Source organism: Bos indicus, chromosome 4 (genome assembly GCF_029378745.1).
Source record: "Bos indicus isolate NIAB-ARS_2022 breed Sahiwal x Tharparkar chromosome 4, NIAB-ARS_B.indTharparkar_mat_pri_1.0, whole genome shotgun sequence".
NCBI classification, from domain to species: domain Eukaryota; kingdom Metazoa; phylum Chordata; class Mammalia; order Artiodactyla; family Bovidae; genus Bos; species Bos indicus.
Genome location: NC_091763.1, coordinates 97,663,571 through 97,682,953, shown reverse-complemented (window position 1 = coordinate 97,682,953; position 19,383 = coordinate 97,663,571). Strand labels below are relative to the sequence as shown.

Below are 19,383 nucleotides of genomic sequence, written 5' to 3'. Positions count from 1 at the left end.
TTTATTTTCCATTTCAGGAAACAGAAGTGTTAGGAGGGACAAAGGACTTTTACTGTATCAAACAGATGAATATTAATGGCTTCACCCATAAAAAGAGGGCTTTCTGCATATTCAAACCACAGTAACATGAAGTCTTAGAAAATAGTTTTTACTAATAGCCATTCTCTGAAGCTATGAAACAGTTCCCTATACAGCTGCTAACTGGCAGCTTCTATCATACATCTGACATGATTAACTTTTAGAAGCTATTCTTCTCCATAATTATGGACAAGAATGATTGGATGGTATGATTACAATTTCCTGTCATTCCTACTGTTGTTTGCCCAAAGAAAGGCACACAGAAAACCAGAGAGACACTATCAGCAAAACCCATGTGGCCATAAAAGTTGGATCCCCCTAACTGACCTAAATGCCAGCTTACTCCTTACTGACTAATAAATATTTTTGGTTCAACCCAGGAAGTGTTTAATTGCTGCCTGATTTAATGAAATGTGGCTAAAAACAGTGAAAAATGCTCACAGCCCAGATACTGAGTATTCCAGTTGTGTTCAACAGAGGAAGCATCAGTGACATTTTTGCAACTTTAAATACCATCATCATCCACTATGTCTCGAGCCTCTTACCTCTGCCAAGTCACCCCAAGACTACAAACATCTGTTCTTGCAACTGTCTCATAAGAAAGGTACTTCATAAATGCAAAGTGCTCATTATCCTAAAGAGCCAAATGGCTTTTAAAGGCTAGTTAAAGCAAATAAGCAAAAGAAACAATGCATTGTCATTTGGACTTTTCAGATTTTAAATGTCAGGCCATTGGACATTTTTGTAAATATTGTAAAAAGCATTTCCCAATCACAAAATCGCAAAACTTGGAAGATAGAAAACAAAATTCAGACCAACCAACTCCTCTATTTTATAGATATGAAAAACAAAGACACACAGTGATTTGACCAATATCAAAGACTACAAAGTGGTCACTCATACCCACTCCCCCACACCCACTTTTATTGGTCTGTCCTCTCTACCATGCAGTATACAAATCCCCTTTCCATTGAAACAATGGCTTTAGTGCTTAAAGAATGACCAAATAAATCAGTTAATAAATTAGGTCCCCAAATTTCTTCTAACGGCAAAATTTAATGTATATTCTCTGCAGTAGATAAATAAGAAAAGATGATTTCATAAGGGTGAGTCCCTAATACAACAGGACCAGGGCCCTAGTTAGAAGGGGAAGGGGCTATGTGAGGACACAATGAGAAGACTTCTTTGAACTCCTGAGTTCTCATGTCTGACTGGCTCTAAACATTTGGAATTTCAGTTTCTCAAATGATGATGCACTAGCATTAAAATCCACCACCTTTCTTTGATGATTCCACCTTTAAAACCAAAAACTTATACACAGAGATGAGATGGTGAATACAAAAATCAAATGCATATTTTTGTTTTCATTAGAGACACATTAGTAGCAAGCCACACTAATGTGCCTAATTATTCCAGAATGCATGCAATAATAAATGCATGCAGTAGACAGGCAAAGGCAGCCCACCCCAGTGTTCTTGCCTGGAGAATCCCAGGGACGGGGGAGCTTGGTGGGCTGCCGTCTATGGGGTTGCACAGAGTTGGACACGACTGAAGTGACTTAGCAGCAGCAGCAGAGAGGTAAAGCTTTAGACTGTTTTCTAAATACTTCAGTTCGATGGCTACAGTCAGTTCTTCAAGTAATAACTCTATCTTCACCCATTTTTTTTGCTATAAGAAAAAATTGCACTAACAGACCTTGTCCTTGTTGCTTAGTCACTAAGTCATGTCCAACTCTTGAGATCCTGTGAACTGTAGCCCCCCAGGCTCCTCTGTCCATGTGAATTCCCAGGCAAGAATACTGGAGCCAGTTGCCACTTCCTACTCCAGGGGAATCTTCTGGATCCAGGAATTAAACCCAAGTCTCCTGCATCTCCTGCAGTTGTAGGCGGGTTCTTTAACACTGAGCCAGCAGGGAAGCCCACTAACAAATCTCAGGTACAATATAATCTGCTTTTAGAGAATAAAGAATAATAAGAAATTTTAAAAATAGATAGGGAAAAATAAATTCTCACTCCCTCCCCCACCCCCTCCCAAACAGCAGCCACAAAGTAATTTCAAAGTTCCTGAAATAGTTAGATTATATATTAATTATAACTGAAACTTATTACTCTATAGCAAACTGTGGTTAATACCTCAATAAAATACACACTTTTTTGGTAATGGAAATGCAACCCACTCCAGTATTCTTGCTGGGAAAATCCCATGGACAGAGGAGCCTGGCAGGCTACAGTACATGGGGTCACACAGAGTCTGGCGTGACTGAGTGACTTCACTTTACTTTAAATTTTATTAATATTTACATGATGGTTAATAATTAACATAATGTAATTACTCAAAAATATAAATTTTAGAAAAAATATAAATGCTTGGCAGACCTAGACAAAAGAAGGGCAACATGCCACTCAACATTAATGTATCTTCCTTCCGTTCCCCCAATTCAATGCCTTTAAATAAAACCAGTTTATTAGAGCGAATTCATCCATTCTGGTTAAATGTTTCCAGAGAAACAAAAAATAACAAATATCTCAGTGGGAATGGTTGGGAGAGGGGGTGGTGGGAGGCAGATATAAGTCCTATTAGTTTTTAGGTTTATATTTTGGTCAAAGTATCTCAGAATCTACCTAGGCATGGCTAGAAATCTTTTTATTTCAATATGCTTTTGTTCATTTTAGACCCACAGGCAGAAAAACTGATTATATGACCTCTCACCATTAAAAGCCTACATTCAGGGTTTAATTGCACACAATGTCTTATTAGGCTGAGTAATGCAAGCATGGGCAAATAAAGAACAGAAACAGCAAGGATCGAAAAGAAGCAGAAGACATTAAGAAGAGGTGGCAAGAAGAACTACAGAACTATACAAAAAGGTCTTAACGACCCAGATAACCACCACGGTGTGATCACTCACCTAGAGCCAGACACCCTGGAGTATGAAGTCAAGTGGGCCTTAGTATTCAAACCTATAAACAAAGCTAGTGGAAGGGATGGAATTCCAATCGAGCTACTTCAGATCCTAAAAGATGATGCTGTTAAAGTGCTGCACTCAATATATCAGCAAATTTGAAAACTCAGTAGTGGCCACAGGATTGGAAAAAGTCAGTTTTCATTCTAATCCCAAAGAAAGACAATGCCATAGAATGTTCAAACTATGTTACAATTACCTCATTTCACATGCTAGCAAGATAGTTGTCAAAATCCTTCAAGCTAGGCATCAACAGTATGTGAACTGAGGACTTCCAGATGTTCAAGCTGGATTTAGAAAAGGCAGAGGAACCAGAGATCAAATTGCCAACACCCACTGGATCACGGAAAAAGTAAGAGAATTCCATAAAAACATCTACTTTTGCTTCATTGACTGCACTAAAGCCTTTGACTGTGTGGATCACAAAAAGCTGTGGGAAAATTCTTAAAGTGATGGGAATATGAGACTATCTTACCTGTCTCCTGCAAAAACTATATTCAGGTCAAAAAGCAACAGAACTAGACATGGAACAATGGACTAGGTCCAAATTGGGAAAGGAGTACATCAAGGCTATATACTGTCACCCTGTTATTTAACTTATATGCAGCGTACATCATGCTAAATACCGGGCTAGATGACTTGCAAGCTGGAATCAAGGTTGCAGGGAGAAATATCAACAACCTGAGATATCCAGATGATACCATTCTAATGTCAGAGAGCAAAGAGAACTAAAGAGCCTCTTGATGAGGGTAAAAGAGGAGAGTGAAAAAGCTGGATTAAAACTCAATATTCAAAAACTAAGAATATGGCATTCGGTCCCACTTCACATCTGGCATCACTTCGAGGCAAATAGGGAAAAAGTAGAAACTGACAGATTTTCTTTTATTGGGTTCCAAAATCACTGTAGACACTGACTGTAGCCCCAAAATTAAGATGCTTGCTTCTTGGAAGAAAAGCTATGGCAAATCTAGACAGTGTATTAAAAAGCAGAGACATCAGTTTGCCTACAAAGGTCTGTATAGTTCAAGCTATGGTTTTTCCAGCAGTCATGTATGGACGTGAGAGTTGGACCATAAAGAAGGCTGAATGCTAAAGAATTGATGCTTTAGCATTGTGCTGCTGGAGAATACTCTTCAGAGTCCCTTGGAAAGCACAGAGATCAAACCAGTCCATCCTAAAGGAAATCAACCCTGAATATTCATTGGAAGGACTGATGCTGAAACTGAAGCTCCAATACTTTGGTCACCTGATGCAAAGAACCCACTCACTGGAAAAGACCCTGATGCTAAGAAAGATTGAGGGCAAGAAGAGAAGGGGGCAGCAGAGGATGAAATGGTTGGATGGCATGATCAACTGAACGGACATGAATTTGAGCAAATTCCCAGAGATAGTGAAGGACGAGGAAGCCTGGTGTGTTGTAGTCCACAGGGTAGCAAAGAATCAGACACCACTTAGTGACTGAACAACAAAAATGAATACATGAATGACTACAGGATACATGATTTATGATAATTATCAAAGTAAAATATACTAGCAAGATGATGCACACTGATTCTTCTCACTGTTGAAACTAAAATTTTAAACTTCTTTATTTTTTTGGCCACACTGCAGGGCTTGCAAGATCTCAGCTCCCTGACCAGGAACTGAACCTGAGTCATAGCAGTGGAAGCCATAATCCTCACTACTAGGCCACCAGAGAACTCTCATAAACTTGTAAACTTTAGAAGGAACAATAAATTCAGTAATCAGCCAATGCTGAAGTGTAAAAGCAAAAATTAAAAAAACAAAAAACCAACAACACTAAAAGATCTTAGTCATTTGAAGTTCCAAAAGCCCATGGAACCATGAGAAGCAAGGTTAAAATCTGACCCAAAGGCTAATTTAAAGTCTATAATGATCATTTGCTTAGGAAGGAATTAAGTCAGCTTGTAGACCACTTAACAGTCTTGTGACTTCCACTAAGAGTTACACAGAGAAAAAATAATTAACTATTTGCGTTATGCAACAAAATTCTCCCTAGTTCTAATCAATAATCAATTAAACTACTTTATGAAAGTAGAGACTAAACAAGTGAATTACACTGGTAAAAGTATAATCAAGCTATAAAACAACTCTCTAGTGAAGCAACATAAATAAAATAGTAAGAAAAAAAAGAATTGTCAGGAATACATTCAACCCTACCAATATTTTACCAGAAATGTATTACTTAGTGTGAAATAAGTATATACACTTTTTATTCTAACTTCATGTTTAAAAAGAAAAAAATAAGTTTATGGGAAAAATAAAAAAACTCTTGAAAAGTGACAATACTGCTAATGAAACTTCCCAAAGATTTCTTCCATTGTTAAAAACAAATGTAAATATTAGGATTACATTTATTGAAGTAACAGTATACTTAGCAGTAAATTATGGTGTTTGAACTAGGTCAGAAGATGCCTATAACGATTAAGCTATCTTCTCATTTTCCTAACAATTAGGAACACTGACTAAGTAGAAATCAATTGTAATTGGAAAAGCGTTAAGTCCTAAACTAATTACTAAAGTCAGTTGATATATATGATAGTTAATTTAGAATTCTAAATGTTGCACTTAATATATATATGTATATATATATTTATATATATACACACACACAGCATATAATGAATTATATAAATTAATTGACACTATATATTTCCCACAGCATTGTGGAATCTCAGTTCCCCAACCAGGGATTTAACCTATAACCACTGTATTGGAAGTGCAGAATCCACTGAACCACCAAGGGAAGTTCTTGTAAGTTTTTTAAATGGAAGTATCACAGATTCTTATTTTCTTAAATCACATTATCACAATAAACTGAGCATTGTGATAGGTTTCATTCTACTCATCAAGTTTTATCTTCCAATATTTAAAACCATATTGATTGATATAATGCTTTTCAGTTTTCGTAAGTCGTATTTGTTCAGAGAACTGCTAATTCTCAAAGGATATCTGAGTCATTAGTTTAAATCAGTGAGACAGATCATGGGTCTGCAATTGTTTCCCGTAAAGGGCCAGTAAGAAAATATTTTAAGCTTTGTGAGGCATATGGATTCTGTTTTAAATATGCAACTCTGTACCTAGTGCCCCAGCCATGGGCAAATACATAAATGGATAAGCATGACTGTGCCAATAAAAACCTATTTACAAAAACAAGTGACAGGTTAGATTTCTCCATGGGTTTTGCCAATCCTGAAACAGTTAAGGAGGAAAAGAGAGGGATGGTAACAAGGAGAGGGACAGGAAATGGGAAAGAAAGAAAATCAAATAAACATATTTATGAAGTATTACTCTCGACACTAAGTAGCTACTTAGTAGGGTTAACATTATTTTTCTATTGACAAACTTTGATTGTGAGGCCCTATAAAATGCAACAAGGTCTTTTTATGATTTGTTTCAATGCTGACAGACCTACTGGCATTCAGTATATCAGCATAAATAATGAAAATATTGATCTTCAGTAAGTACATAGGATTTGACTTACCTTAATAATGGATGGAATATGACGGTAATGTTCCTGGCTCCAGGTTTGCAAACAAATTTTGTTCCTCCACCTTCAATTAAGTTGTCATCAGGACCCCCTTTCAGAAAAAAAGCAAAAGAGAAGAGATTAGCTTATAGGAACTTAGAAAAAAAAAAAAAAAGCCTATCTGATGGATGTTATACTATCATAAGGAATATCAACTTTGAAAACAGCTGACTTTAATATTTACTAAATTGTTATGAATGACTTGATCCAGTCTTCCTCGTGAAATAAGCAATGGAATAGCATTTTTCACTTTGGAGAACACGGAAGCACAGTAAGAAATACTGTTTCAGTGTCAACCTTTGACAGCACAGTTCAGAGGAAGGAAGGAGGACCACTCAGGCTGGTCTAGGTAAGGCTGCAAAGGTTGGAGCAGAGGCCCATATGAACCTAACCAAGCCTATTTCACCAAATCTAAAACCCCAGTAGTTTTAAGATACACTACTGTTAGAAGCAACAATAAGAAAAAAGAAATCCTGCTAACTAAAGTATACAATGCTTCCTTATTACATAGAATTTTCTTTTTCTTATTGAAGGTTCTTTATAGTTTAAATTACAAAACTAGGTCAAATAATTTATAAATAAATTTAAGACTTTATTAATATTTGAGTACATCCAGTATTTAACTTCAAACTGCTGATACCCATTCTGCAAGGTTTAATGTTGATAAGTTCTTAATGCTATTAGAAGGTTTAAAGAGAAGGTGTTCTTATACCAACCAAATTTCATACTCTTTCCTCATATATTCCTTAACAGGTTCACTGACTGAAACACTGAAGGGTTAAGATGTGAAGAATAACCACTCAGCTCACACATACTGAGGCAAAAACAACTCATTATGACTATTTTCCAGTTAACAGCCATTAAGACGTCATTAATTGAAGATATACCCTAACTTCAGAGTTTACAGTGTGACAAATGTACATCGAGGGGTGCTGGGAGAAATGTCCCCCAGATCACTATTCCTGTTTCTTTGCATTAAAATGAAGCTCAATTAAAGTAATCTCTGGCCTCTCTCCATCTTTCATTCACTCTGGGGGAGTAAACTCCTTTGGTAAAACAGAAGAAAAGGCTGGGCATGCACAGCTTAGCAACATTCTTATTTCACTTCAGAAATCAGAATGCCTGTACAAGGTCAGCATTGTCTCACTAAGTTTAGCAAATAAAAGGTCCTACCTTGTCAGAGAAGGATGAAGTGGTCCAGCACCTTCTCTAAGCAAGCAAATTCGTCTAATTCTGATGTTCAGCAAGCAAACTCATTTTGCTCTCAAACTAGCTTACACTTCCAGTCTGCCTTCTATCAGTAGAAAAGTGGAAGTGGTATTTCACCTTCCATTTGCTTACATATATTATTTCATAATAGTATCAGAACTCTAGATAGGGAAGGTAGCTGCTATTTAATAGACTTTTTCAAAACCCTAACAATCTACACACACAATATTGCATTTCTTTTTTTCTGAATTAAACAGCTTCTTTTTAATTATAGTTCTTTTCATGATACCAAACATAACTAAACCTCACCTGATTTATTATCTGTTTTAATGGTCTCTGAGGTATCTTAGAAATTGACTGATAAAAACATGTGAAGCTTAAGAAATCTAAAGCCTGGATCATCAAGACTTCCCAGAGGCATCAGAGTTTAGACAAATCCCATTTGAATCAGCTATTTCCACCAACGGATCAAAGAATGGTTTTTCTTAAGAAATACAGAAAATATAATGACACGTACAGCTCTTGATTCAAAATCATGAGCTTTTTGTTCTCATTTGGGAAAAAAATCCATTATTATATTTGCATTGGAGATATCACTGCTCTGCTAAGTCAATGATTTTGCTTGGTTAAAAGTGAAACAAAAGGAGAGAATCAACGTTACAACAAACACTAGTCCTATAATAAAAATCCTCCTCTAAACTTCATATGATTTGGTTACAGACCAAAAAAAAAAAAACCCCACAGAATAAAAATATCTTTATTAATACTTCTCAAGATCATAAAACCAAGTCATAATTGAATCACCAAGGAAACGTGCACATGCGCAGAAGAAACCAGGTTAAATTCTGCACTCTAGGAACAACATCAATGATTCAAACGACTTCCTATGAAACAAATAAATCTACAGAAAATAACGCACTAATCTACTCAATATGAGTTATGAGCGTATCTTAAAGGGACAACTATGAGTGGACTGCATGATCTCTAACGGTTTCTAAGAACTCTGAAGCTTTCTGATTTTAGATACTCAATAATTACACACAGGCCTGATTAACACAGCTTCAAACCAGCATCTTCACGGACACTGAACACATTGTACGATGACTACCTCAAGGCCTCAGCCCACAGTGGGCTGTATCTAGGGAGACTGCTTGTCTCCTACCATTCCTTTAGGGCCCAGGAGGTATAGCCCAAACTGTCAAATGCCCCTCTCCTGATGTTTACAATGCCATTCACTTCAGTTCAGTCCCTCAGTCATGTCCAACTCTTTGCAACCCCATGGACCAAAGCACGTCAGGCCTTCCTGTCCATCACCAACTCCCGGAGTTTACTCAAACTCATGTCTGTTGAGTCGGTGATGCCATCCAACCATCTCATCCTCTGTCGTCCCCTTTTCCTCCTGCCCTAAATCTTTCCCAGTATCAGGGTCTTTTCAAATGAGTCAGCTCTTCTCATCAAGTGGCCAAAGTACTGGAGTTTCAGCTTGAACATCAGCCCTTCTAATGAACACTCAGGACTGATTTCCCTCAGGATGGACTGCGTGGATCTCCTTGTACTCCAAGGGACTCTCAAGAATCTTCTCCAACACCACAGTTCAAAAGCATCAATACTCTGGCACTCAGCTTTCTTTATAGTCTAATTCTTACATCCATACACGACCACTGGAAAAATCATAGCCTTGACTAGACGGACCTTTGTTGGCAAATTAATGTCTCTGCTTTTGAATATGCTGTTTAGGATGGTCATAACTTTCCTTCCAAGGAGCAAGCGTCTTTTAATTTCATGGCTGCAATCACCATCTGCAGTGATTTTGGAGCCCAAAAAAATAGCCAGCCACTGTTTCCCCATCTATTTCCCATGAAGTGATGGGACCAGATGCCATGATCTTAGTTTTCTGAATGTTGAATTTTAAGCCAACTTTTTCACTCTCCTTTCACTTTCATCAAGAGGCTTTTGAGTTCCTCTTCACTTTCTGCCATAAGGGTGGTGTCATCTGCATATTGATATTTCTCCCGGCAATCTTGATGCCAGCTTGTGCTTCCTCCAGTCCAGCATTTCTCATGATGTACTCTGCATATAAGTTAAATAAGCAGGGTGACAATATACAGCCTTGACATAATCCTTTTCCTAATTGGAACCCATCTGTTGTTCCATGTCTAGTTCTAACTGTTGCTTCCTGACCTGCATACAGATCTCTCAAGAGGCAGGTCAGGTGGTCTGGTATTACCATCTCTTTCAGAATTTTAGTTTATTGTGATCCACACAGTCAAAGGCTTTGGCATAGTCAATAAAGCAGAAATAGATGTTTTTCTGGAACTCTCTTGCTTTTTCGATGATCCAGTGGATGTTGGCAATTTGATCTCTGGTTCCTCTGCCTTTTCTAAAACCAGCTTGAACATCTGGAAGTTCACAGTTCATGTATTGCTGAAGCCTGGCTTGGAGAATTTTTTTTAATATAAATGTATTTATTTTAATTGGAGGCTAATTACTTTACAATATTGTATTGGTTTTGCCATACATCAACATGAATCCGCCATGGGTGTACACGTGTTCCCCATCCTGAACACCCCTCCCACCTCCCTCCCCATACCATCCCTCTGGGTCATCCCAGTGCATCAAGACCAAATATGCCTGTTACCCTAGGTGTTTCTTGACTTCCTACTTTGGCATTCCAGTCCCCTATAATGAAAAGGACATCTTTTTTGGGTGTTAGTTCTAAAAGGTCTTGTAGGTCTTCATAGAACCGTTCAGCTTCTTCAGCATTACTAGTCGGGGCACAGACTTGGATTACCGTGTGACTTTTTCTGGCGGGTGGGGGGCAGCACTCTGTGACATGTGGAATCTTAGTTCCCCAACCTGGGATGGAACCCACACCCCCTGCACTGGAAGCGCAGAGTCTAACCCCTGGACCTCCATGGAAGTCCAGCAGTGACTTTCTGTAAAATAGATCATGTAACCTTAACGTGAGTCTCTTGTCACTGTCATCTGTTTTCTGATTCTAATGCCACCTTTTCCCTTTGTGGAATGTTAACATCCCAGAAAGTACCTACAAAAAATATATTTGTTGAATGAATGAAGGAGAAACAATGCCCTAACTTAGTAGTATGTTATCAGAATTAGATGAGAAAGTATTATGTGCAAGTCCTTCATAAACTGCCAAGAACATAACACATGTCAGCAATCTTCTCTGTATCCCCAAAGTGCTATAAGGTAGGTGTGCCTAATCAACATTTGTTGATGACCATCATATGAGGAACACGCATAAAGATGTGACACCAAAAACAAGGCACTGGAGCCACTGGACATGTCAGTGCGAAGAAGAGTTCACTGTGACTATACATGTGACAATACTAGGCATGAGGACAATACATCAAGAGACGACTGCTTCAATTCCTCTAAATCCCTGTTAGTTACATAAAGACTATCCTGATTCACACAGTACGGTTAAACTAATCAAAAAGTAAAGACTGGGCAGAATTGAAAAGAAAAAGAGAACAGAAAAATCCCCCCCACCCCCACCTCCTCCGACAACCAAAATTTCATCTATAGGTCTTCTGTAGACTTTTCCAGGTTCATCACCAAGTGCCTTAACACTGTATTTGATGTGATTTCCTCTTTACAGGCTACAAGTCCAAATCTAGCTTCAGATCAGATCAGATCAGTCACTCAGTCATGTCCGACTCTTTGCAACCCCATGAATCGCAGCACGCCAGGCCTCCCTGTCCATCACCAACTCCTGGAGTTCACTGAGACTCACAGTGGAGAAATCGAGCTTACTAAATTACTAATAAACAGCACAAACCTGGTGAAAATAGTCTTGAAAATAAAGCTATCAGAACCAAAAGTAAAGGCCATAGCCAAAGAACCGTGTTGTCTGTGAGTCTCTCGCCTCTGACGTTTAGCTTTCAATATTCTGAACGAGAAACACAACCTACCACCTCTCCTCACATGCCTTCTGGTCATCAAGCAAGCTGGGAGCCGTTGTCATGAACTTCCTTGGGGAACATATTGCTCAAACCTGAGAAAAACGGGTTGAAGGGCAGAGCATATCCTTCCCCTTCATTCATTATGCTCACAGTGTAATCCCCACTGTCACAGGCCAGGTGACAGGCACCAGGGAAAACGCGGAGAGATGATGGATGGCTGCAGAGGCCGGGGAACTGACAACCGTACTACAAGTAGAATACATATTCTGCAGAATGAAGGGGGCGAGATGCCCTCATCATAGATCTTGGTCCTAACAGGCAGGACAGTGGCTGGCCGGCAAAAGGTGCCAGGGCCACCCAGTGACTTCAGGATGATAGCTTCTTAGCTAGGCCCTTCTTTAAGAATCCATCTACTTATAAGTCATTAGCTCCCAAACTTCTTCTCAGCTAGAATTTGATGTAGTTTATAATAAACATAGTCATGTTAATAAAATAGAAAACCAAGATCTCAAAAAGAAAGGGAAAGAAAGGTTCCTACAGAGAGGACTATGGTACAATGGGAAGAAGCAAAAAGATTTGTGTCCGACTCCAGATATCTACCTACTACTAGTGTAAGGGTGACAAGAACACTCAAATTTTCGGAGCGTCAGCTTTCACATTTATAAAACAAAGATTGCAATAAACTTTTTCAGAGATTTAAGAAGTAGGATAACGTACTCCAGGGCATTCAGTACAGTGTCTGACAGCTGGTACATCTCAAATAAACAATTATCTACTTTTCCCTTTAGAATTACTAAGCAGATAAGGATCTAAATGATCACACACTCACAGGAACATACACTAAAAGGACAAAAGGTTCAAATTAAAAAAGTATTATCCATGATCCTTTAGGCAATACTGTACTAGTCAGTATCATTTGTGAGATCAATAAAAACATGTTTGTCTTTATTTGGAGTCAACAGCATTGCACTGAAAGTTTGAAACGATTACTAAGAATACTTACAGCCTGACAGAAGAAAACCAGTCTTTCTCTTCATTTTTCAACTAAAAACAATCAGTATTAGGACTTTCTGGTGGCACAATGGATAAGAATCCACCTGTCAATGCAGGGACTATGGATGAGTTCAATCCCCAGTCCAGGAAGACACCACACACCTGGGAGCAACGAAGCCCGAGCAACCGACCACTGCACCTGTGCTACAGAGCCCCTCTGCTGCGACTACTGAAGCCCGAACACTCTGGAGCCCATGCACTGCAACGAGAGAAGCCTGTGCAAAAGAGTAGCCCCCGCTCACCACAGCAAGAGAAAGCCTTCATGCAGCCAGGAAGACCCAGTGCAACCAAATAAGTAACTTTTTAAAAATCAACATTAAATGTATAGATGTCAAAATGATAAATGCTCTGTGCCAAGAGATTAGACGAAAATAGTATAGAATTAGATAGCCATTTTTGCTGAGCCACAGCAAACAGTATGCCTCACCTGACATTTTTAATGTGTTCTGGACTTAAAGTTGGCCTTTCCACATACAAAAGAACCACAGTGAAAGTTAACTTAAAAAAAAAAAAATTGAAATATAATTTAGAATCTTATGTTAGTTTCAAGTGTACAGGAAAGTGATTCAGTTATACAAATACATATACACACACTTTTGCGGGCTTCCCTTATGGCTCAGCTGGTAAAGAATCCACCTGCAATGCGGGAGACCTGGGTTCGATCCCTGGGTTGCTTTTTCGGATTGTTTTCCATTATAGTTTATTATAAGATACTGAGTCTCACCCCCAGTGCTCAACAGTAGGTCCCTGGTGTTTGCCTATTTATACACGTAGTGTGCATATGCTGGGGCTTCCCAGATGGTGCGGTGGTAAATAATCCACCTGCCAACACAGGAGACGCAAGAGATGCGGGCTCACTCCCTAGATCGGGAGGATCCTCCGGAATAAGAAATGGCAACCCACTCCCTATTCTTGCCTGGAAAATTCCATAGACGAAGGAGTCTGGAGGGCTACAGTCCATGGGGTCAAAAAGAGGTGGACACGACTGAGAACGCACACACAGAAGTATATGTTAATCCCAACTCCTAATTCCATGGGGTCAAAAAGAGGTGGACACAACTGAGAACGCACACACACAAGTATATGTTAATCCCAACTCCTAATTTACCTCTCCCAACACGGCCCCCGATACCCCTCTATCCTGAATGGTAACCAAAAGTTTGTTTTCTGTGTCTGTGAGTGTCTCTGTTTGCCAAATAAGTTCATCTGTATCATTTTTTTCTAGATTCCACACATAAGTGATATCACATATTTGTCTTTGTCTGATCTACTACACTTACTATGTTTATCTCTAGGTGCATCCATGTTGCTGCAAATGGCATTACTTCATTCTTTTTTATGACTGGAAGGGGAACATTTTTACAGCAAATATTTTGCTTCATAAATACTTTCTAAGAATTATGAAAATGCATACAGTACAAAAAATATGGAATTCCTGATTGCATTAAAAAATAGGGTTTTAAATTGGTTCTATGAGCCAGATGAATGGTCTCAGAGTTCTCTCAATTCACAGCTGTCACAAGAGGGCTTTTAAAAGATTAAGTCCTTTAGAAAGTACCTATTCTTAAAACACAAATTACCTCTGTGACTTCATGCTGCTGTTGCTGCTCCCAGCACCACCAAACCTGTAACAAGGGTCTGCACACGAGATTGATGTTCAGTGCTAGATTAAGAAGCACACAAAGATAAAACACTTACCCTTACCCTCAAACGACTTACATTATGGACAAGTCAAGAAAATCAAGATTGGTGATGATATTCTGCTGTTATTGGGTCTGGGAGGAAAATACAGGCAATAAGCCACTTGGAGGAAAGGATCATCTTTTAGACTCAACTCTTACCTAGTGTATAATTATCAGCAACAATACTTTTTACAGACTATTGTTCATAGATGTAACCCTTGTTCCTAAAATAATTTCTGGTACGTAATAGGCACTTGGCAAATGTTTATTAAATAAACGCATGAATAAGCACAGGAAACTATATTCAATATCCCATAGCAGCCTATAATGAAAAATAATCTCAAAAAATATATATGTATATAAATGAGCTGCTTGGCTATATGCCTGAAATTTGGTCTTCCCTATAGTTCAAACAGTAAAGAATCTGCCTGCAATGCAGGAGACCTGGGTTCAATTCCTGGGTCAGGAAGATCCTCTGGAGAAGGGAATGGCAACCAACTCCAGTATTCTTTATTTTTTTTTTAATTTTATTTATTTTTCTATTGAAGGATAATTGCTTTACAGAATTTTGTTGTTTTCTATCAAACCTCAACATGAATCAGCCATAGGTATACATATATCCCCTCCTTTTTGAACCTCCCTCCCATCCTACCCCTCTAGTTTGATACAGAGCCCCTGTTTGAGTTTCCTGAGACATAGAGCAGATTCCCATTGGCTGTTTATTTTATATATGGTAATGTAAGTTCCATGTTACTCTCTCCAAACATCTCCCACTCCAGTATTCTTGCCTGGAGAATCCCATGGACAGAGGAGCCTGGCGGACTATAGTCCACGGGGTAGCGAAGAGTTGGACACAACTGAGCAACTAACACTATTACTACCACTATGCCTGAAACTAACATAATATTGTAAACCAGCTACACTTCAATTAAAAAGTACATGAATAAGCAAATGGAAAATGATAAAGAATATTTCTTTCAGACCGACTGAATTCTATGTACAAACCACACAGGAACAAGCAGTTGTGTTTTGCATGAAGTATGCTCAGTGAGGAATCCATGTTTCAACAAAGTGCTAAAAAACTATATTCATTTAAAATACTTTTTGTAGAAGATAATCTACAAAATAGAAATAAATTAGTTATTTCGACCATAAGTTATGTCAATGACTTGCCTATATTTCATTGCTCAATTATATTTTATTCCTAGCTAGTTGTAATGTTACATGGTTCACAATTAAGACAGGTACAAAGTATTACACAGGGTGTAGGAATAAGGTCAAGGGAGGGGTAATAATAGTATCCCTGTAAGATAACTCACTCCAGTATTCTTGCCTGGAGAATCCCGTGGACAGAGGAGCCTGGCGGTGTACAGTCCAGAGGGTCGCAGAAAGTCAGACACGACTGAAGTGTCAAACCAGCAGCAGCAAGGGGCTTGGGAGATGTGTCTTGCTCAAGGTCACACACATGCTAAGTCCAGAATTCAATTTTTTCCCAACTATATATGCTACGATGTTTTAAATATTTTTTAAAAGGGTCTTTGTTGGCTGCGTCAGGTCTTAGTTGCAGCAAGTTGGGGCCTTCTTCGGGTCATGCAGGATCTTTTGTTGTGGTGCGTGGGATCAGCTGCTCACAGGCATATGGGATCTTAGTTCCCCGACCAGGGATCGAACCTGCGTTTCCTGCATTGCAAGGTGGATTGGTAACCACTGGACCACCAGGGAAGTCCCCTGTACTTAACATTTTATAGTTCCAAGAAACTCACAGGTTGAATCAAATGATGTAGATGATGAGAGACACAGGACAGCAAATCCTGACTTTTTTTCTTTAGGGACTTCCTTGGTGACTCAGTGGTAAAGACTCTGCCTGCAATGCAGGTTTTGACTTGGGTTCAATCCCTGGGTTGAGAAAATGCCCTGGAGAAGGAAATGGCAAACCACTCCAGTATTCTTGCCTGGGAAATCTCTTGGACAAAGGAGCCTGGTGGGCTGCAGTCCACGGTCCTGCAAAAGAGGTGGACATGAACTGGCAACTGAACAACAATGATATCGTGGACTGTAGCCCACCAAGCTCCTCGGTCCATGGAATTTTCCAGGCAAGGACACTGGAGTGGGTTGCCATTTCTCCTCCAGGGGATCTTCCTGATGCAGGGATCAAATCCCTGTCTCTTCTGTCTCCTGCACTGGTAGGTGGCTGTTTTACTAAGTCACTTGGGAAGCCCTTGTGCACAGTCCATGGGGTTGCAAAAGAGTTGGACACAACTTAACGACTGATTAAACAACAAACAACCCTGGTCTTACAGTAGCTTGACACACAAAATGCATTTTCCATGTAATCAACACCATAAATATCACAGTTGGTTATCCAAGTCACTGCACAAAGAAACCTCTTGATCAAAAATGCAAGTGAAGCTTAAGAAAAACAACATTCTATGGATAAAACCATCATGCAGAAAATGTTTCAGGGGAAAGGCATTTAATGGTTCAACTGAGGCCAGAAATAACACTTTCTGATACAACAAGAATTGGAATTCTACTTTTCCCCCCTCTCTCTGGACTAGCCAGTAGAGGATATCATAACCCCTCCAAACTCAAACTACTCCTGATGGCTCCTTGGAGGTCCAGGGACATGAAGGGAGAAAGACAAGAAAGGGTTGACACCTTTGAGGACGGAACTTGTACAGTCTGCTTGTATTAATGCCTAAACACAGATAGAAGCTCATTTTTTTTAAAATGTTTCTCCTTTTAAGCAAACAATTCCCATAAGCCTTCCTTGCTGCTGTTGGTGCTTTTTATTATTATTATTTTTAACTGTTACTACAGGTCAGTTCTACATGTCTATTCATTTAAGGCCCATATATTGTCTTGTGTATTTTTAAGTTTAGCAACAAATGAAAAGGGGAAGATGAAAGGGTCTCAAAGGTCTCACAATAAATCAGCAGTCCTAATATGCAAATGAAGGTTTTTATTTTTTAACTTAAAACCGTGTCTATACTTTTTTATTTTCATCTTTATTAAGATACATTTAACACCATAAGATATTTAAAACATATACGATAATAGTCCATCATGAAAGGATTTGCCCCATCTAGAAGGAAATGGCAACCCACTCCAGTATTCTTGCCTGGAGAATCCCAGGGTGGGGGGAGCCTGATGGGCTGCCATCTATGGGGTCACACAGAGTCGGACACGACTGAAGCGACTTAGCAGCAGTAGCAGCAGCAGATAATTAACACATCTCTAATTTCACATTTTTTTTTTTTTTGGTAATATTTAACTTTCACTGTTAGTACATTTCAATCATACCATACCCTTGTCTCCATTTCTCTTGCCCTCTGTAATCCTTGAAAATGCTGAGGATAAACTCTGGGCTAATACTCATGAAAAACATCCTCCCTTCTCTGACTTCCAACCACCTATAATTTAATATGAACATGGCAAACCCTGTGAGAAAAGCAAGTGATGCTGGTAGATTTCTGTGGTCCTCAAAGCTTATAATGAAAAAGGGATGATATGGCATCTCTCAGGATGCCATTCTTCCCTGTCAGAAGCATGGGCTGTCACTGACTGGGGGTAAGAATGAGAAATGAAAGAAAGAAAGGAAATTCCAAGGACCAGATCCCTGAGAGAGGGAAAAGCGAAGTCCTTTTGGGTTCTACCTAGAGTCACTCACTAGGTATATAAGGTATCATGTAGGGAAAGAACCATGTAAATAAGGGACTGCCCAATGATGGGTTATTGTGAGGATAAACAGTATGTGTTTTGAAGCACAAAGAACAATACAGTACTGTGCACTGCATTAACTTATTTTCTGGAAACTTCACCAGGAGCAGGCTGCTGGGAAGCAAGGAAGTCATCTGAGTGTTGCTTCAAGTTAAGACAATCTCGCCTAGATTTTCAGTTAAAGATCATGAAATGATTCTTACTAGAAAGTAAAAAATCACATTTTGTAGTTCAAGAACTGAATACACTCTTGCTCCTAAGTAACAAGTGAAATTTATAATAATCTATTATTTGGGCGGGTGGTCTCTTAGTTTAAAACAGGAGGGAAAAAAAAAAAAAAAACACCAGTTCCTTAATTATCTTCCTAACAATAAATGAGAAGAGGTTTTGGAGGCTGGGATGACAAGGAACACAGAGAAATGAAACAACAGTTTTTAAGGTTATTAAACTCATCCTGAGCCATCTATAAAGTGTGTTCACCTGGAGCGCTTCATGAGCATAAGTCAAAGAAAGTAACAGACCTGACTGCTTCTGGAATGGAGTGTGAGATGCGTGCTCTAAGAAGAGCATAATGTGAGGTATGAGCCAATTACCAAAGGACCCACAGTCACTGCATGCAGATTTTTTAATGGTTGATCGATAAGGCACAAGGGAACTTTAACTGACCATCAGTGAGGAGCATTCCTATCTTAGTGACATCATCTTCCAACTCCCTTTATTTTAAGGCTACAGTAGGAGACTGCATTGATTCTTTTTTTCTCTTTCCACTCTTTAACAGTTCTTCTAGTTTGAATTATCTTCCATCTAGTATATATATTTTTGTGGCTAGTCAGGTATACCCAGCTCAGAGATTCTCGCGTATGTAAGCTGGAGTTCCAACCTTACCTTTGGGGGCCCTGGTTTCCTAGAAAAATGTGTTCAAAGTTCGTCCACGCTGCACAATTTAACAGTCATGTGTGCTAAGTCGCTTCAGCGTGTCTGAATCTACAACTCTATGGACCACAGCCCGCCAGGCTCCTCTGTCCATGGGATTCTCCAGACAAGAAACACTAGAGTGGGTTGCCACGCCCTCATCCAGGGGATCTTCCTGACCCAGGGGTCGAACCTGCATCTCCTGCGGCTCCTGCATTGCAGGCAGATTCTTTACCGCTGAGCCAATGGGGAAGCCCATTTATGAGTATAGCACTTCATTTCATTTTATGG

The 19,383-nt window shown here is 39.2% G+C and overlaps 1 protein-coding gene across 1 annotated transcript in view; it reads right to left on the bottom strand.

Annotated features, from left to right (window-relative positions):
* Positions 1-19,383, bottom strand: part of EXOC4 (exocyst complex component 4) — an 806,466-nt gene that overhangs the window by 435,240 nt on the left and 351,843 nt on the right. Inside the window, exon 10 of the mRNA XM_070787321.1 lies at positions 6,546-6,642. Coding sequence (XP_070643422.1) covers positions 6,546-6,642 — 97 coding nt within the window. The remainder of the gene's footprint in view (positions 1-6,545; positions 6,643-19,383) is intronic.